The 13,779-nt window shown below is 54.8% G+C and overlaps 1 protein-coding gene and 2 long non-coding RNA genes across 4 annotated transcripts; 1 reads left to right on the top strand and 2 right to left on the bottom strand.

Annotated features, from left to right (window-relative positions):
* Positions 1-211: 211 nt before the first annotated feature.
* On the bottom strand, positions 212-5,949 carry LOC309684653. Its single transcript, XR_014270321.1, has 4 exons — positions 5,940-5,949; positions 5,558-5,783; positions 5,086-5,233; positions 212-716 (listed from the first exon to the last, which is right to left on the bottom strand). It is a non-coding gene; the product is annotated as an uncharacterized lncRNA (long non-coding RNA).
* Positions 809-11,619, top strand: LOC309684651 (immunoglobulin superfamily member 1-like). 2 transcript variants are annotated; one of them, XM_082500521.1, is made up of 8 exons: positions 809-1,263; positions 3,465-3,503; positions 5,033-5,335; positions 5,549-5,854; positions 6,110-6,421; positions 9,082-9,378; positions 11,009-11,110; positions 11,487-11,619. In XM_082500521.1, the coding sequence occupies exons 1-8, from the start codon at positions 1,233-1,235 to the stop codon at positions 11,561-11,563; spliced, it is 1,467 nt and encodes a 488-aa protein (XP_082356647.1). In that variant the 5' UTR covers positions 809-1,232; the 3' UTR covers positions 11,564-11,619. The 2 variants fall into 2 exon arrangements, with proteins under 2 accessions (XP_082356647.1, XP_082356648.1); XM_082500522.1 differs by lacking the exon at positions 3,465-3,503.
* Positions 10,836-11,875, bottom strand: LOC309684652. The gene is made up of 3 exons (XR_014270320.1): positions 11,815-11,875; positions 11,537-11,774; positions 10,836-11,091 (listed from the first exon to the last, which is right to left on the bottom strand). It is a non-coding gene; the product is annotated as an uncharacterized lncRNA (long non-coding RNA).
* Between the last annotated feature and the right edge of the window lie 1,904 nt (positions 11,876-13,779).

Genomic DNA, 13,779 nt, shown 5'->3' with positions numbered 1-13,779 from the left:
GGCCACGGTGTCCCTTGGAGCCCACTGGTGACGTTGACCCCGTTGTCCCTCGGTGGCCCCTGTGACACTGACCACGACTCATCTTGGAGCCCTCAACTCATCTTCAAGACCTTCCCAACCTCCCACACTGCCCCCAAATCCAGGAGAGCGGCGCAGCCGTGCGGCCGGTGCCGATGCCTTCTCCTCCATCTCCCCACCGATGGTCCTCCAGAGTTCCTGATTCCAATCGTTGACCGAATCGCAACGATTTTCGGGGAGAAAAAAAAAAAAAAATGAGAGAGAGAAACCAAAAAACCACCAGATGACACCTCCCTTGAAACAATGATTCACCACCTCGTGGCCAACGGGGACGCCGAGCTTGACCTCGCCAAGAGGAACTTCTGCTCCACCCTTGAGGTTCCTCAAGAATGGGGAAGTAAAACTGTCCTTTTATTTCCTCCAAATCCCGTAAATTTCAACGCTCAGCAGATGCCACCAAGGATGGAGGAGGGGGATGGGGGGATGGGGGGATGGGTCGTGTCTTCTCCCGGCGGTCGCGTTGGGCTGAGTTGGGTTTTTCTCAACCGCTTTCATCACTGAATCGAACCACCACCAAAAAAAAAAAACCATCAGAAAGGAGATGGATCCACCACGCGGTCCTCAAAAGGGGGGGACGGCTGGAGGTTCTTCTCCACGCTGGGTTGAACCTTCGCTCCTCAGACGCTTCTCCTGGTCATCTCCACCCCAGGACGAGCCCCAAAAGTTACGTTTTTAACCTCTTTTTCTCTCCTCACCCCACCCCCCCCCCCCCAAAAAAAAAAGCGCTCTTCTGGAGAACCTCAAAGAAGCTCCAGTTGGTGAAATCAACCAAATTCGGGGTTCTCCCCTCAAAACCGCGGCCAACCACAAAGGCTCCATCTCCTGCGTCCTCTCCTCGGGGGACAACCCAACAGCTCCCGCTTGGGAGTTGCCATTTTCCCCAAGTTTTTCCCTCCCGTTTTCCAACTAAAACCCCACCAACCGCATCACCGCAGGCGCCGCCGCGTCCACGAGGGGACATCGGTGACGCCATCCGGACCTCGGCTTTGACCACAGCGGTGGAGATGGCGCAATTTCTGCTCAATTTGGGGGAGTTTTTCCTCTTTTTTTAGGGCCTTTCGCGTCCGGCGCACGTGACGGAGGAGCCACCGGCCGCATTCCGAAGGGGAAGGAGATGTTCCCTGTCCCCGCAGAAGAAGAGGCCACCACCCGCCATGGAGCACCTTCGTCTCATCCCTCTGCTCGGTGAGTCCTCCGTCTCCTCCTCCTCCATCCCGCCCGCTTTTCCCTATCCCGACGCTTTTCCACCCGTTTCCGTGCTCGTGGGGTCACCTCCTCCCACATATCTCCACCGATTTCTCCGTCTCTTCCCCTTTTTCCCGCTTTTTTTTCCCCCCCTCGAGGTCTTCTTTGCCACCAAATAGACACTTTTTTCCCAGATTGGCACTTTTTTCCCCCATTTCTTGGATTTTTCCCCCTATTCTTGGCTTTTTTCCCCAATTCCTGGCTTTTTTCCCCATTTCCTGGCTTTTTTCCCCATTTCTTGGATTTTTTCCCCATTTCTGGGCTCTTTTCCCCAATTCCTGGCTTTTTTCCTCACTTCCTGGCTTTTTTCCCCAATTCCTGGCTTTTTTCCCCACTTCCTGGCTTTTTTCCCCATTTCTTGGATTTTTTTCCCCATTTCTGGGCTCTTTTCCCCAATTCCTGACTTTTTTCCCCAATTCCTGACTTTTTTCCCCAATTCCTGGCTTTTTTCCTCACTTCCGGGCTTTTTTCCCCAATTCTTAGCTTTTTTCCCCATTTCTTGGATTTTTTTCCCCATTTCTGGGCTCTTTTCCCCTCTTCCTGACTTTTTTCCCCTCTTCCTGACTTTTTTCCCCAATTCCTGACTTTTTTCCCCAATTCCTGACTTTTTTCCCCAATTCCTGACTTTTTTCCCCTCTTCCTGGCTTTTTTCCCCAATTCCTGGCTTTTTTCCCCATTTCCTGGATTTCCCCCCCAATTCCTTTGCTTTTTCCCTCCATTCCTTCCCTTTTTTCCCAATTTCTTCGCTTTTCCCCCCATTTCTTTGCTTTTCTCCCCATTCCTTTACTCCCCCCCCCCCCCATTCCTTCACTTTTCACCCTTTTTTTGGCTTTTTTTCCCCATTTCTCGGATTTTTTTTTCCCCATTTCTGGGCTCTTTTCCCCAATTCCTGACTTTTTTCCCCAATTCCTGACTTTTTTCCCCAATTCCTGGCTTTTTTCCTCACTTCCGGGCTTTTTTCCCCAATTCCTGGCTTTTTTCCCCATTTCTTGGATTTTTTTCCCCATTTCTGGGCTCTTTTCCCCAATTCCTGACTTTTTTCCCCAATTCCTGACTTTTTTCCCCAATTCCAGACTTTTTTCCCCAATTCCTGGCTTTTTTCCTCACTTCCGGGCTTTTTTCCCCAATTCTTAGCTTTTTTCCCCATTTCTTGGATTTTTTTCCCCATTTCTGGGCTCTTTTCCCCAATTCCTGGCTTTTTTCCCCAATTCTTGGCTTTTTTACCCCATTTCTTGGCTTTTTTTCCCATTTCTTGGCTTTTTTCCCCATTTCCTGGCTTTTACTCCCCCATTCCTCCACTTTTCCCCCCATTCCTTCGCTTTTTTCCCCGTTTTTTGGCTTTTCCCCCCATTCCTTCGCTTCCCCCCAAATTCCTTCCCTTTTTCCCCCCCGATTTCTTCGCTTTTTCCCAATTTCTCCACTTTTTCCCCCATTTCTTCGCTTTTTTCCCCCCGTCCCTTTCCTCCCGCACCCCATTTCATGGCTTTTTTCCCCCATTTCATGGCTTTTTTCCCGGATTCCTTCGCTTTTCCCCAATTCCTTCGCTCTTCCCCGATTTCTTCACTTTTTTCCCGATTCCTTCACTTTTTTCCCCGATTTCTTCACTTTTTCCCCCGATTTCTTCACTTTTTTCCCCGATTCCTTCCCTTTTTTCCCCGATTCCTTCCCTTTTTTCCCCGATTCCTTCCCTTTTTCCCATTCCTTTCCTTTTTTCCCCATTTCTTCACTTTTCCCCCCATTCCTTCCCCTTTCCCCCCATTCCCTTCCTTTTTTTTTTGGCCGATTTCTTCCCTTTTTTTGCCGATTTCTTCCCTTTTTTCCCCATTTCTTCCCTTTTTTCCCCATTTCTTCACTTTTTTCCCCATTCCTTCCTTTTTTCCCCCCATTCCTTCCCTTTTTCCCCCATTTCTCCCCTTTTCCCCCCATTTCTTCCCATTTCCCCCATTCCTCCGCCCTTTTCCCCCTTTTCCCCCCATTCCTCACCCCTTTTTTTCCCCCTTTTTCTTCCTTTTCCCCTCTTCTCTTTTTCCCCTTTTTCTCCTCTTTTTTGCTTTTTTTTTTTTTCCGGAACCTTCTCCCCACCCCACCCCACCCCCTTCCCAGCATGCCCCTCTCTCACCCCTCCCCCTCCTCTCTTCCAGCCTCCTTCCAGATCCTTCTCCCGCCGGCGTCGCCTTCAGGTAACGAATTTTTGGGAACCAAAAATGACCGTTTTTAGACAAATCGGGGGGTTTCTCCTCCATCAGGTCCTCTCTCATCTCCACCAAACCCCAAAAATAGCCATTTTTAGCCCAAATCAGGTGGTTTCTCCTCCACCAGGTCCTCTCTCATCTCCTCCATCCACCAAAATACCCGTTTTTGGAGAATCGGGTGGTTTCTCCTACATCAGGTCCTCTCTCACCTCCACCAAACCCCAAAAATAGCCATTTTTAGCCCAAATCAGGTGGTTTCTCCTCCATCAGGTCCTCTCTCATCTCCTCCGTCCACCAAAATGACCATTTTTAGACAAATCGGGTGGTTTCTCCTCCACCTCCTCCTCTCTCATCTCCACCAAACCCCAAAAATAGCCATTTTTAGCCCAAATCAGGTGGTTTCTCCTCCATCAGGACCTCTCTCATCTCCTCCATCCACCAAAATACCCATTTTTAGGAGAATTGGGTGGTTTCTCCTCCATCAGGTCCTCTCTCATCTCCTCCATCCACCAAAATGACCATTTTTAGACAAATCAGGTGGTTTCTCCTCCACCTCCTCCTCTCTCATCTCCTCCACACACCAAAAATGACCATTTTTAGCCCAAATCAGGTGGTTTCTCCTCCATCAGGACCTCTCTCATCTCCTCCAGCCACCAAAATACCCGTTTTTAGGAGAATTGGGTGGTTTCTCCTCCACCAGGTCCTCTCTCATCTCCTCCTTCCACCAAAATGACCGTTTTTAGACAAATCGGGTGGTTTCTCCTCCACCTCCTCCTCTCTCATCTCCACCAAACCCCAAAAATAGCCATTTTTAGCCCAAATCAGGTGGTTTCTCCTCCATCAGGACCTCCCTCATCTCCTCCATCCACCAAAATACCCGTTTTTAGAAGAATCGGGTGGTTTCTCCTCCATCAGGTCCTCTCTCATCTCCTCCGTCCACCAAAATGACCATTTTTAGACAAATCGGGTGGTTTCTCCTCCACCTCCTCCTCTCTCACCTCCACCAAACCCCAAAAATAGCCATTTTTAGCCCAAATCAGGTGGTTTCTCCTCCATCAGGACCTCTCTCATCTCCTCCATCCACCAAAATAGCCATTTTTAGCAGAATTGGGTGGTTTCTCCTCCATCAGGTCCTCTCTCATCTCCTCCATCCACCAAAATGACCGTTTTTAGACAAATCGGGTGGTTTCTCCTCCACCTCCTCCTCTCTCATCTCCCCCCCACACCAAAAATGACCGTTTTTACACAAATCGGGTGGTTTCTCCTCCATCTGCTCCAAGTTGGGCTTCTTGACCCATCGCAAGGTTCTGGTAGACCCCTCAAACCCACCCAACCCCCCCCATCTCCTCCAGGATCATTTTGGGCTGAACCCCCTCTTTGAACCCAAACCGTTCGGGGGCCTTCAAAAAGCTCTCCCCCACCGCAACGTCCAACGGGTCCCACCTCATCTCCAGAGGTTCGGTGACGTCCAAGCCACCACCACCGTGACCTCCCCCCCCCCTCCCAACCATCTCCAGATCTTCCACCTCCTCCTCCCAACATCACCGTGACGCCGGAGAAGATGGAATACCTCATCGGAGACACCGTCTCCATCCGGTGCGTCGCTCCTTGGTCCAAGGAGAAGATCCAAGGGTTCCAGTTTTCGGGGACGAGTGGGTGGGCGGCGGACGTCAGGACCACGAGGAGGACCTCCATCTACAGCTTCAACGTCACCGGTCCTAAGGACGGCGGGTGGCACGCCTGTACCTACACCGTCCTCAACCGGTTCCGTCGTCTCATCCGCTCCCAGGAGAGCAAATCCATCGTCCTCAGCGTAAAAGGTAGGTGAGATGCCACCTCCTTGACCTCCCCACCTTGTCTTCTCCATCCCACCTTCCTCCATCCGCCCGTTCTTCCTTCCCAGCCCCAAAAGCGGCAGTTTTCTCCTTAAATTTGACCCCCCAACGGTTGGGGGGGGGTGGGGTGGGGTGGAAGAGGTTGACCGCCCCCTCCAAAAAATCCCTATTTGGGGGGTTTCTTCTCTCCTGGTGTAGACCACCCACCTCAACCCACGTTGGCCTTGAAGCCTTCAACCGGCGTCACCATCGTTGGTCAAACCCTCGTCTTCTTCTGCGCGGCCCCACCGGGGGAGGCCGAGAGGAGGTTCCACTTGTACCGGGAGAAGGTGGAGGTCACCGGTGACCTCACCGGGACGACGGAGGTCACCCAAACTCAGCTGAAGGTGAGGACGGAGAGCGGTCAGAACCACACGGGCAACTTCAGCTGCGGCTACGAGGAGAAAACCGAAGGTCGTTGGATCTCCTCCTACCTCAGCCCCACCGTGGAGGTCCTCGTGAAAGGTAACGGTGGGTGGGGTGGGGTTTTTTGGGGGAGATAAATCCAAAATTTTGGGGGGGGGGGACACAGACATGGCCAAAAACCCACCACGAAGCCCATCTAGATGGAGACACCTTCACTTGGACCTTCTCGGAGGGTGGAGAAGAAGCCAAGTTGGGCCACCTCTTCCTCTCCCACCTCAACCCCTCACCGTTTTTTTTTCTTTTTTTTTTGCCTAAAATCGACGGGTTTAAGGTGGGTTTTTTTCTCCTCTCCAGAGGTGGCGCCACCTCCACGCTTGGAAGTCCACCCTCCCGGTGGGGTGGTGAGCGAAGAAGCCCCCTTGAACCTCACCTGCGTGACCATCAGAGAAGACTTTCAGTTGAGGTTTCGCTTCTACAGGAACGGGGAGGAGATCCCGGAAGGTCACGAGGGAGCGGAGAAGAAGACAACAGGAAACGGCGCTCAACTCTTCTTCCACCGAAGCCCCAGAAGATGGAGCGGACAATTTCGTTGTCGGGTAGAAGAAGAGGTGGATGGGACGTGGGTGCCGTCCCCTCCAAGTCAAATGGTGGAGGTTACGGTGAAGGGTAAGTCCAGAGATGTTCATCAATTCCATCGAGAAATTCAAACTTTGGCCTCAAAATGCCAAAATCGAGGGGGGGGGGGAGGAGGAAATGACGAAAAAACGGTTGAAACCACCCCCGGGTTCATCCTTCTCCTGCAGAGGACAACTTAAAATGGTGGAAAAGAAGTTTCGGGGGCTTCTGAAACGGCCAAAAGAAGCTCCTCCGGAGCTCCGAGGCGGTGGTGGAGCCCCAAAAATGCGGTGATGGTTCAGGATCTCATGGTGGCCCCCCAAAAATGACGTGATTATGGTTCAGAACCTCATGGTGGCCCCCCAAAAAACGTGAGGATGGTTCAGAACCTCATGGTGCCCCCCCCAAAAAACATGAGGATGGTTCAGAACCTCATGGTGGCCCCCCAAAAATGACATGAGGATGGTCCAGAACCTCATGGTGGCCCCCCAAAAAACATGAGGATGGCTCAGAACCTCATGGTGCCCCCCCAAAAAAGTGAGGATGGCTCAGAACCTCATGGTGGCCCTCCAAAAAGGAGAGGATGATTCAGAACCTCATGGTGGCCCCCCAAAAATGATATGAGGATGGTTCAGAACCTCATGGTGGCCCCCCAAAAATGACGTGATTATGGCTCAGAACCTCATGGTGGCCCCCCAAAAATGATATGAGGATGGTTCAGAACCTCATGGTGGCCCCCCAAAAAACGTGAGGATGGTTCAGAACCTCATGGTGCCCCCCCAAAAAACGTGAGGATGGCTCAGAACCTCATGGTGGCCCTCCAAAAAACATGAGGATGGTTCAGAACCTCATGGTGCCCCCCCAGAAAAGTGAGGATGGCTCAGAACCTCATGGTGGCCCCCCAAAAATGACATGGGGATGGTCCAGAACCTCATGGTGGCCCCCCAAAAATGACGTGATTATGGCTCAGAACCTCATGGTGGCCCCCCAAAAAACGTGAGGATGGTTCAGAACCTCATGGTGGCCCCCCAAAAATGACATGGGGATGGTCCAGAACCTCATGGTGGCCCTCCAAAAAGGAGAGGATGGCTCAGAACCTCATGGTGGCCCCCCAAAAATGACATGAGGATGGTTCAGAACCTCATGGTGGCCCCCCAAAAATGACATGAGGATGGCTCAGAACCTCATGGTGGCTCCACAAAAATGACATGAGGATGGTTCAGAACCTCATGGTGGCCCCCCAAAAATGACATGAGGATGGTCCAGAACCTCATGGTGGCCCTCCAAAAATGACGTGATTATGGCTCAGAACCTCATGGTGGCCCCCAAAAAAACGTGAGGATGGTTCAGAACCTCATGGTGGCCCCCCAAAAAAGTGAGGATGGCTCAGAACCTCATGGTGGCCCCCCAAAAATGTGAGGATGGTTCAGAACCTCATGGTGGCCCCCCAAAAAGGAGATGATGGCTCAGCACCTCATGGTGACCCCCCAAAAGCCACATGATGACGGGTTCAGGAGGCTCACGATGATGAGCTGCATCTTCTCGTGACCATGAGTTTCATCTCGTGACGATGAGATCCATTTGCTCACGAGTTTCATCTCCTCATGATGATGAATTTCATCTTCTCGTGACCATGACTTTCATCTTCTCGTGAGCTCCGTCTTCTTGTGATGATGGGTTTCATCTTCTTGTGATGAAGTTCCATCTCCCTGTGACCATGAGTTCCATCTTCTCGTGACCACGAGTTCCACCATGACCACGAGTTTCATCTTCTCATGACCACGAGTTCCACCATGACCACGAGTTTCATCTTCTCATGACCTTGAGTTCCATCATGACCATGAGTTCCACCATGACCATGAGTTCCACCATGACCATGAACTCTATCTTCTCATGACCATGAGTTCCACCTTCTCGTGACCATGAGCTGCACCTTCTCATGACCATGAGCTACACCATGACCATGAGCTCCACCTTCTCATGAACATGAGTTCCACCATGACCATGAGTTCCACCATGACCATGAGCTCCACCACCTCATGACCACGAGTTCCACCTTCTCGTGACCATGAGCTCCACCTTCTCATGACCATGAGTTCCATCATGACCATGAGTTCCACCATGTCCATGAGCTCCACCTTCTCATGACCACGAGTTCCACCATGACCGTGTGTTCCATCATGACCATGAGCTCCACCTTCTCATGACCATGAGTTCCATCATGACCATGAGTTCCACCTTCTCATGACCATGAGTTCCATCATGACCATGAGTTCCACCATGTCCATGAGCTCCACCTTCTCATGACCACGAGTTCCACCATGACCATGTGTTCCATCATGTCCATGAGCTCCACCACCTCATGACCACGAGTTCCACCTTCTCGTGACCATGAGCTCCACCTTCTCATGACCATGAGTTCCACCATGACCATGAGCTCCACCTTCTCATGACCATGAGTTCCACCATGACCATGAGTTCCACCATGACCATGAGCTCCCCCTTCTCATGACCATGAGTTCCATCATGACCATGAGTTCCACCATGACCTGACCTTCACCTTCTCATGACCATGAGCTCCCCCTTCTCATGACCATGAGTTCCACCATGACCATGAGTTCCACCATGACCATGAGATCCATCTTTTCACGACCGGGAGCTCCACCTTCTCCTGAAGATGACTCTTCTTCTCTCCCCACCCACCTCCTCAGACCTTCCTTCCCAACCTGCTTTGCTCCTGGACCCCCCATCCGGAGAAGTCCATGACGGCGACCCCTTGGTCCTCACCTGCGTGGCCTCCGGTCCCACCGCCCACCGCAACTTCTCCTTCTACAAAGATGGCGCCGAACAATTTTGGGAGGCCACCACCAGGGACCGCGCCCTCTTCAGCATCCCGGTGGCCAAAGCCACCCTCACCAGTGGCCGCTTCTCCTGCCGCTACGAGGAGAAGCTCGGTGATAGGTGGATCCCATCCCCGTTCAGCCACGCCATGATGGTCACCACGCAAGGTGAGGTCCTCCCACCCACCCAACCGCGGCCTTGAAGATCTTGGGGACCTTCATGGTGCTCAGAAGGTCTTGGAGAAGGTTGTGAGGGACACTGTTGGCCAGAAGGACCTTCTGGTGGCACGTCGGGACCTCAAAATGGGGGAAAATGGGCTTTTTTAGAGGTGGATGGGTGGACCATATCTCCGTTCGGCCACGCCATGATGGTCACCACCGAGGTGAGGTCCTCCACCCACCCAACCGCGGCCTTGAAGATCTTGGGGACCTTCATGGTGCTCAGAAGGTCTTGGAGAAGGTTGTGTAGGACATCGTTGGGCAGAAGGACCTTCTGGTGGCACGTCGGGACCTCAAAATGGGGGAAAATGGGCTTTTTTGGAGGTGGATGGGTGGACCACATCCCTGTTGAGCCACACCATGATGGTCACCACCGAGGTGAGGTCCTCCCACCCACCCAACCGCGGCCTTGAAGATCTTTGGGACCTTCATGGTGCTCAGAAGGTCTTGGAGAAGGTTGTGTAGGACATCGTTGGGCAGAAGGACCTTCTGGTGGCACGTCGGGACCTCAAAATGGGGGAAAATGGGCTTTTTTGGAGGTGGATGGGTGGACCACATCTCCGTTCGGCCACGCCATGATGGTCACCACCGAGGTGAGGTCCTCCCACCCACCCAACCGCGGCCTTGAAGATCTTGGGGACCTTCATGGTGCTCAGAAGGTCTTGGAGAAGGTTGTGTAGGACACCGTTGGGCAGAAGGACCTTCTGGTGGCACGTCGGGACCTCAAAATGGGGGAAAATGGGCTTTTTTGGAGGTGGATGGGTGGACCACATCCCTGTTGAGCCACACCATGATGGTCACCACCAAGGTGAGGTCCTCCCACCCACCCAACCGCGGCCTTGAAGATCTTCGGGACCTTCATGGTGCTCAGAAGGTCTTGGAGAAGGTTGACAGGGACACTGTTGGCCAGAAGGACCTTCTGGTGGCACGTCGGGACCTCAAAATGGGGGAAAATGGGCTTTTTTGGAGGTGGATGGGTGGACCACATCCCTGTTGAGCCACACCATGATGGTCACCACCAAGGTGAGGTCCTCCCACCCACCCAACCGCGGCCTTGAAGATCTTCGGGACCTTCATGGTGCTCAGAAGGTCTTGGAGAAGGTTGACAGGGACACTGCTGGGCAGAAGGACCTTCTGGTGGCACATCAGGACCTCAAAATGGGGGAAAATGGGCTTTTTTGGAGGTGGATGGGTGGACCACATCTCCGTTCGGCCACGCCATGATGGTCACCACCGAGGTGAGGTCCTCCCACCCACCCAACCGCAGTCTTGAAAACTTTGGGGACCTTCATGGTGCTCAGAAGGTCTTGGAGAAGGTTGTGAGGGACACTGTTGGGCAGAAGGACCTTCTGGTGGCACGTCGGGACCTCAAAATGGGGCAAAAATGGGCTTTTTTGGAGGTGGGGTGGGACAACGAAGCCAATTTTGGTGTCTCCTCATCTATGGGGTGGAACCCAGGTGGTCCCCCAACTTGGGGGTCAACCAGAAGGTAAAAGTGGAGAACGTGGTGGGGCGGAGATGGTCACTTACCTCTTTTTTTTTTTTTTTTTCGGCGGCGGTGGTCTCTTTTTCAACCAAGAGCGGTCTCGGCTCATCCCATTGGTGGGCGGTTGCGTGACCGGCGGCGTCGCGGCGCTCCTGGGCCTCCTATTGGCCGGTTGCCTATGGCGGAGGAGGAGAGGTGAGGGGCGGGACCGGAGGGTGGCCCAATGACGAAGGGGTGGAGGAGGACAGGAGATACTATAGGGGTGGGACATCGGGGAGAAGAACCTGCCCTTCTCCCATTCTGCCTTCTGATTGGCCAACCACACCCCCCTTGACCAATCCCGCGCGTCTTCTCCGGCCCCACCCGCGGGGGGTGACCCAAAACTCTTCAGGAGGACCTTTTGAGGTTCTTCGACCCCTTAGAAGTGGTCCCCACCATCTCCAGCCCCCAATGTTGGGGGGAGCGGGGTGGGGGGGGGGTGGGGGAGTTGGTTGTGGGGCAGGGGGCTTCCCATGAGCCTTTGCAGCCGCCCCCCGGGGGTTGATGGAGAACCCCTTCACCCCTCGGGCAGGAAGTGTCCACTGGAAGGGTCTCCATGACAAAGATGACATCAGCACTTACCCCATGGCCAACGTCAACGGCAGCTGATCGGGAACGCGCCCCACATGGCGCTTCAGGAGGACCTCCTTCGCAGCCCTCTGCCCCACGGCGGCGGTGGGGGGCGGTGGGGTGGGGCAGGAGAAGAGGACAACCCACCTCCTTCGGGGCGCTCAACCCACCGGCGCAGTTGTAGGTCCTCATCTCAACCGCGTCAGTAAACATCTCCTCAACTTCCGCCCGTCTCTGCCCCACGTAGGGCCTCCTGACCCACAACTTGACCTCCTGCCCCCCAGCTCGACCTCCTGCCCCACAACTCGACCTCCTGCCCCCCAAAATGGACGCCTGGACCCCAGCTTGTCCTCCTGCCCCCCAACTTGGCCTCCTGCCCCCCAAAATGGCCACCTGGACCCCAATTTGGGCTCCTGTCCCGCCATAGATCCTCCTGCCCCACAGCTTCATAGCCTCCTGACCCCCAACTTGGCCTCCTGCCCCCCAAATTCATGGCCTACTGCCCCCCAAAATGGACACCTGCCCCACAACTTCATGGCCTCCTGACCCCCAACTTGGCCTCCTGACCCCCAAAATGGATGCCTGGACCCCAGTTTGGTCTCCTGCCCCCCAAAGATCCTCCTGCCCCACAGCTTCATGGCCTCCTGACCCCCAGCTTGGCCTCCTGACCCACAACTTGGCCTCCTGCCACCCCATAGAGCCTCCTCTCCACCAAAATGGCCGCCTGGACCCCAATTTGGGCTCCTGTCCCCCCATAGATCCTCCTGCCCCACAGCTTCATGGCCTCCTGACCCCCAACTTGGCCTCCTGCCCCACAACTCAGCCTCCTGCCCCCCAAAATGGACGCCTGGACCCCCCAACTTGGCCTCCTGCCCCCCAACTTCATGGCCTCCTGACCCCCAACTTGGCCTCCTGACCCCCAAAATGGCCGCCTGGACCCCAATTTGGGCTCCTGTCCCCCCATAGATCCTCCTGCCCCACAACTTCATGGCCTCCTGACCCCCAACTTGACCTCCTGCCCCCCAACTCGACCTCCTACCCCCCAAAATGGACGCCTGGACCCCAGCTTGTCCTCCTGCCCCCCAACTTCATGGCCTCCTGACCCCCAAAATGGCCTCCTGCCCCCCAATTTCATGGCCTCCTGCCCCCCAAAATGGCCTCCTGCCCCCCAACTTGAGCTCCTGCCCCAAAATGCGGCCCCCCAACTTGGCCTCCTGCCACTCCATAGAGCCTCCTGCCCCCCAAAATGGCCGCCTGGACCCCAATTTGGGCTCCTGTCCCCCCATAGATCCTCCTGCCCCACAGCTTCATGGCCTCCTGACCCCCAACTTGGCCTCCTGCCCCACAACTTGGCCTCCTGCCACCCCATAGAGCCTCCTCTCCACCAAAATGGCCGCCTGGACCCCAATTTGGTCACCTGTCCCCCCATACATCCTCCTGCCCCACAGCTTCATGGCCTCCTGACCCCCAACTTGGCCTCCTGCCCCAAAACTTCATGGCCTCCTGACCCCCAACTTGGCCTCCTGCCACTCCATAGAGCCTCCTGCCCCCCAAAATGGCCACCTGGACCCCAATTTGGGCTCCTGTCCCCCCACACATCCTCCTGCCCCACAGCTTCATGGCCTCCTGACCCCCAACACAACCCCCTGCCCCACAACATGGTCTCCACCTCCCCTCTAGAGCCTCCTGCCACCCCATAGAGCCCCCTGCCCCACAAAATGGCCTCCTGCCCCACAACTTGGCCTCCTGGACCCCGATTTGGCCTCCTGCACCCCATAGATCCTCCTGCCCCACAGCTTCACGGTCTCCTGACCCCCAACTTGGCCTTCTGACTCCCAAGACGGCCTCCTGACCCACAACACGGCCTCCTGCCCCCCCATAGGCCATCCTGCCCCACAACTTGGCCTCCTGCCACCCCATAGAGCCTCCTCTCCACCAAAATGGACGCCTGGACCCCAATTTGGGCTCCTGTCCCCCCACACATCCTCCTGCCCCACAGCTTCATGGCCTCCTGACCCCCAACTTGGCCTTCTGACCCCCACTAGAGCCTCCTGCCCCCCAAAATGGACACCTGGACCCCAATTTGGTCACCTGTCCCCCCATAGATCCTCCTGCCCCACAACTTCATGGTCTCCTGACCCACAGCTTGGCCTTCTGACCCCCAACACGGCCTCCTGACCCACAACGTGGCCTGCAGCTCCCGCCTAGAGCCTCCTGACCCCAAACTTCATGGTCTCCTGCCACCCCATAGAGCC

The sequence above is a fragment of the Vanellus vanellus genome, assembly GCF_965231255.1.
Source record: "Vanellus vanellus genome assembly, contig: HAP1_SCAFFOLD_668, whole genome shotgun sequence".
NCBI classification, from domain to species: domain Eukaryota; kingdom Metazoa; phylum Chordata; class Aves; order Charadriiformes; family Charadriidae; genus Vanellus; species Vanellus vanellus.
This window is presented reverse-complemented; position numbering and strand designations above follow the sequence as displayed.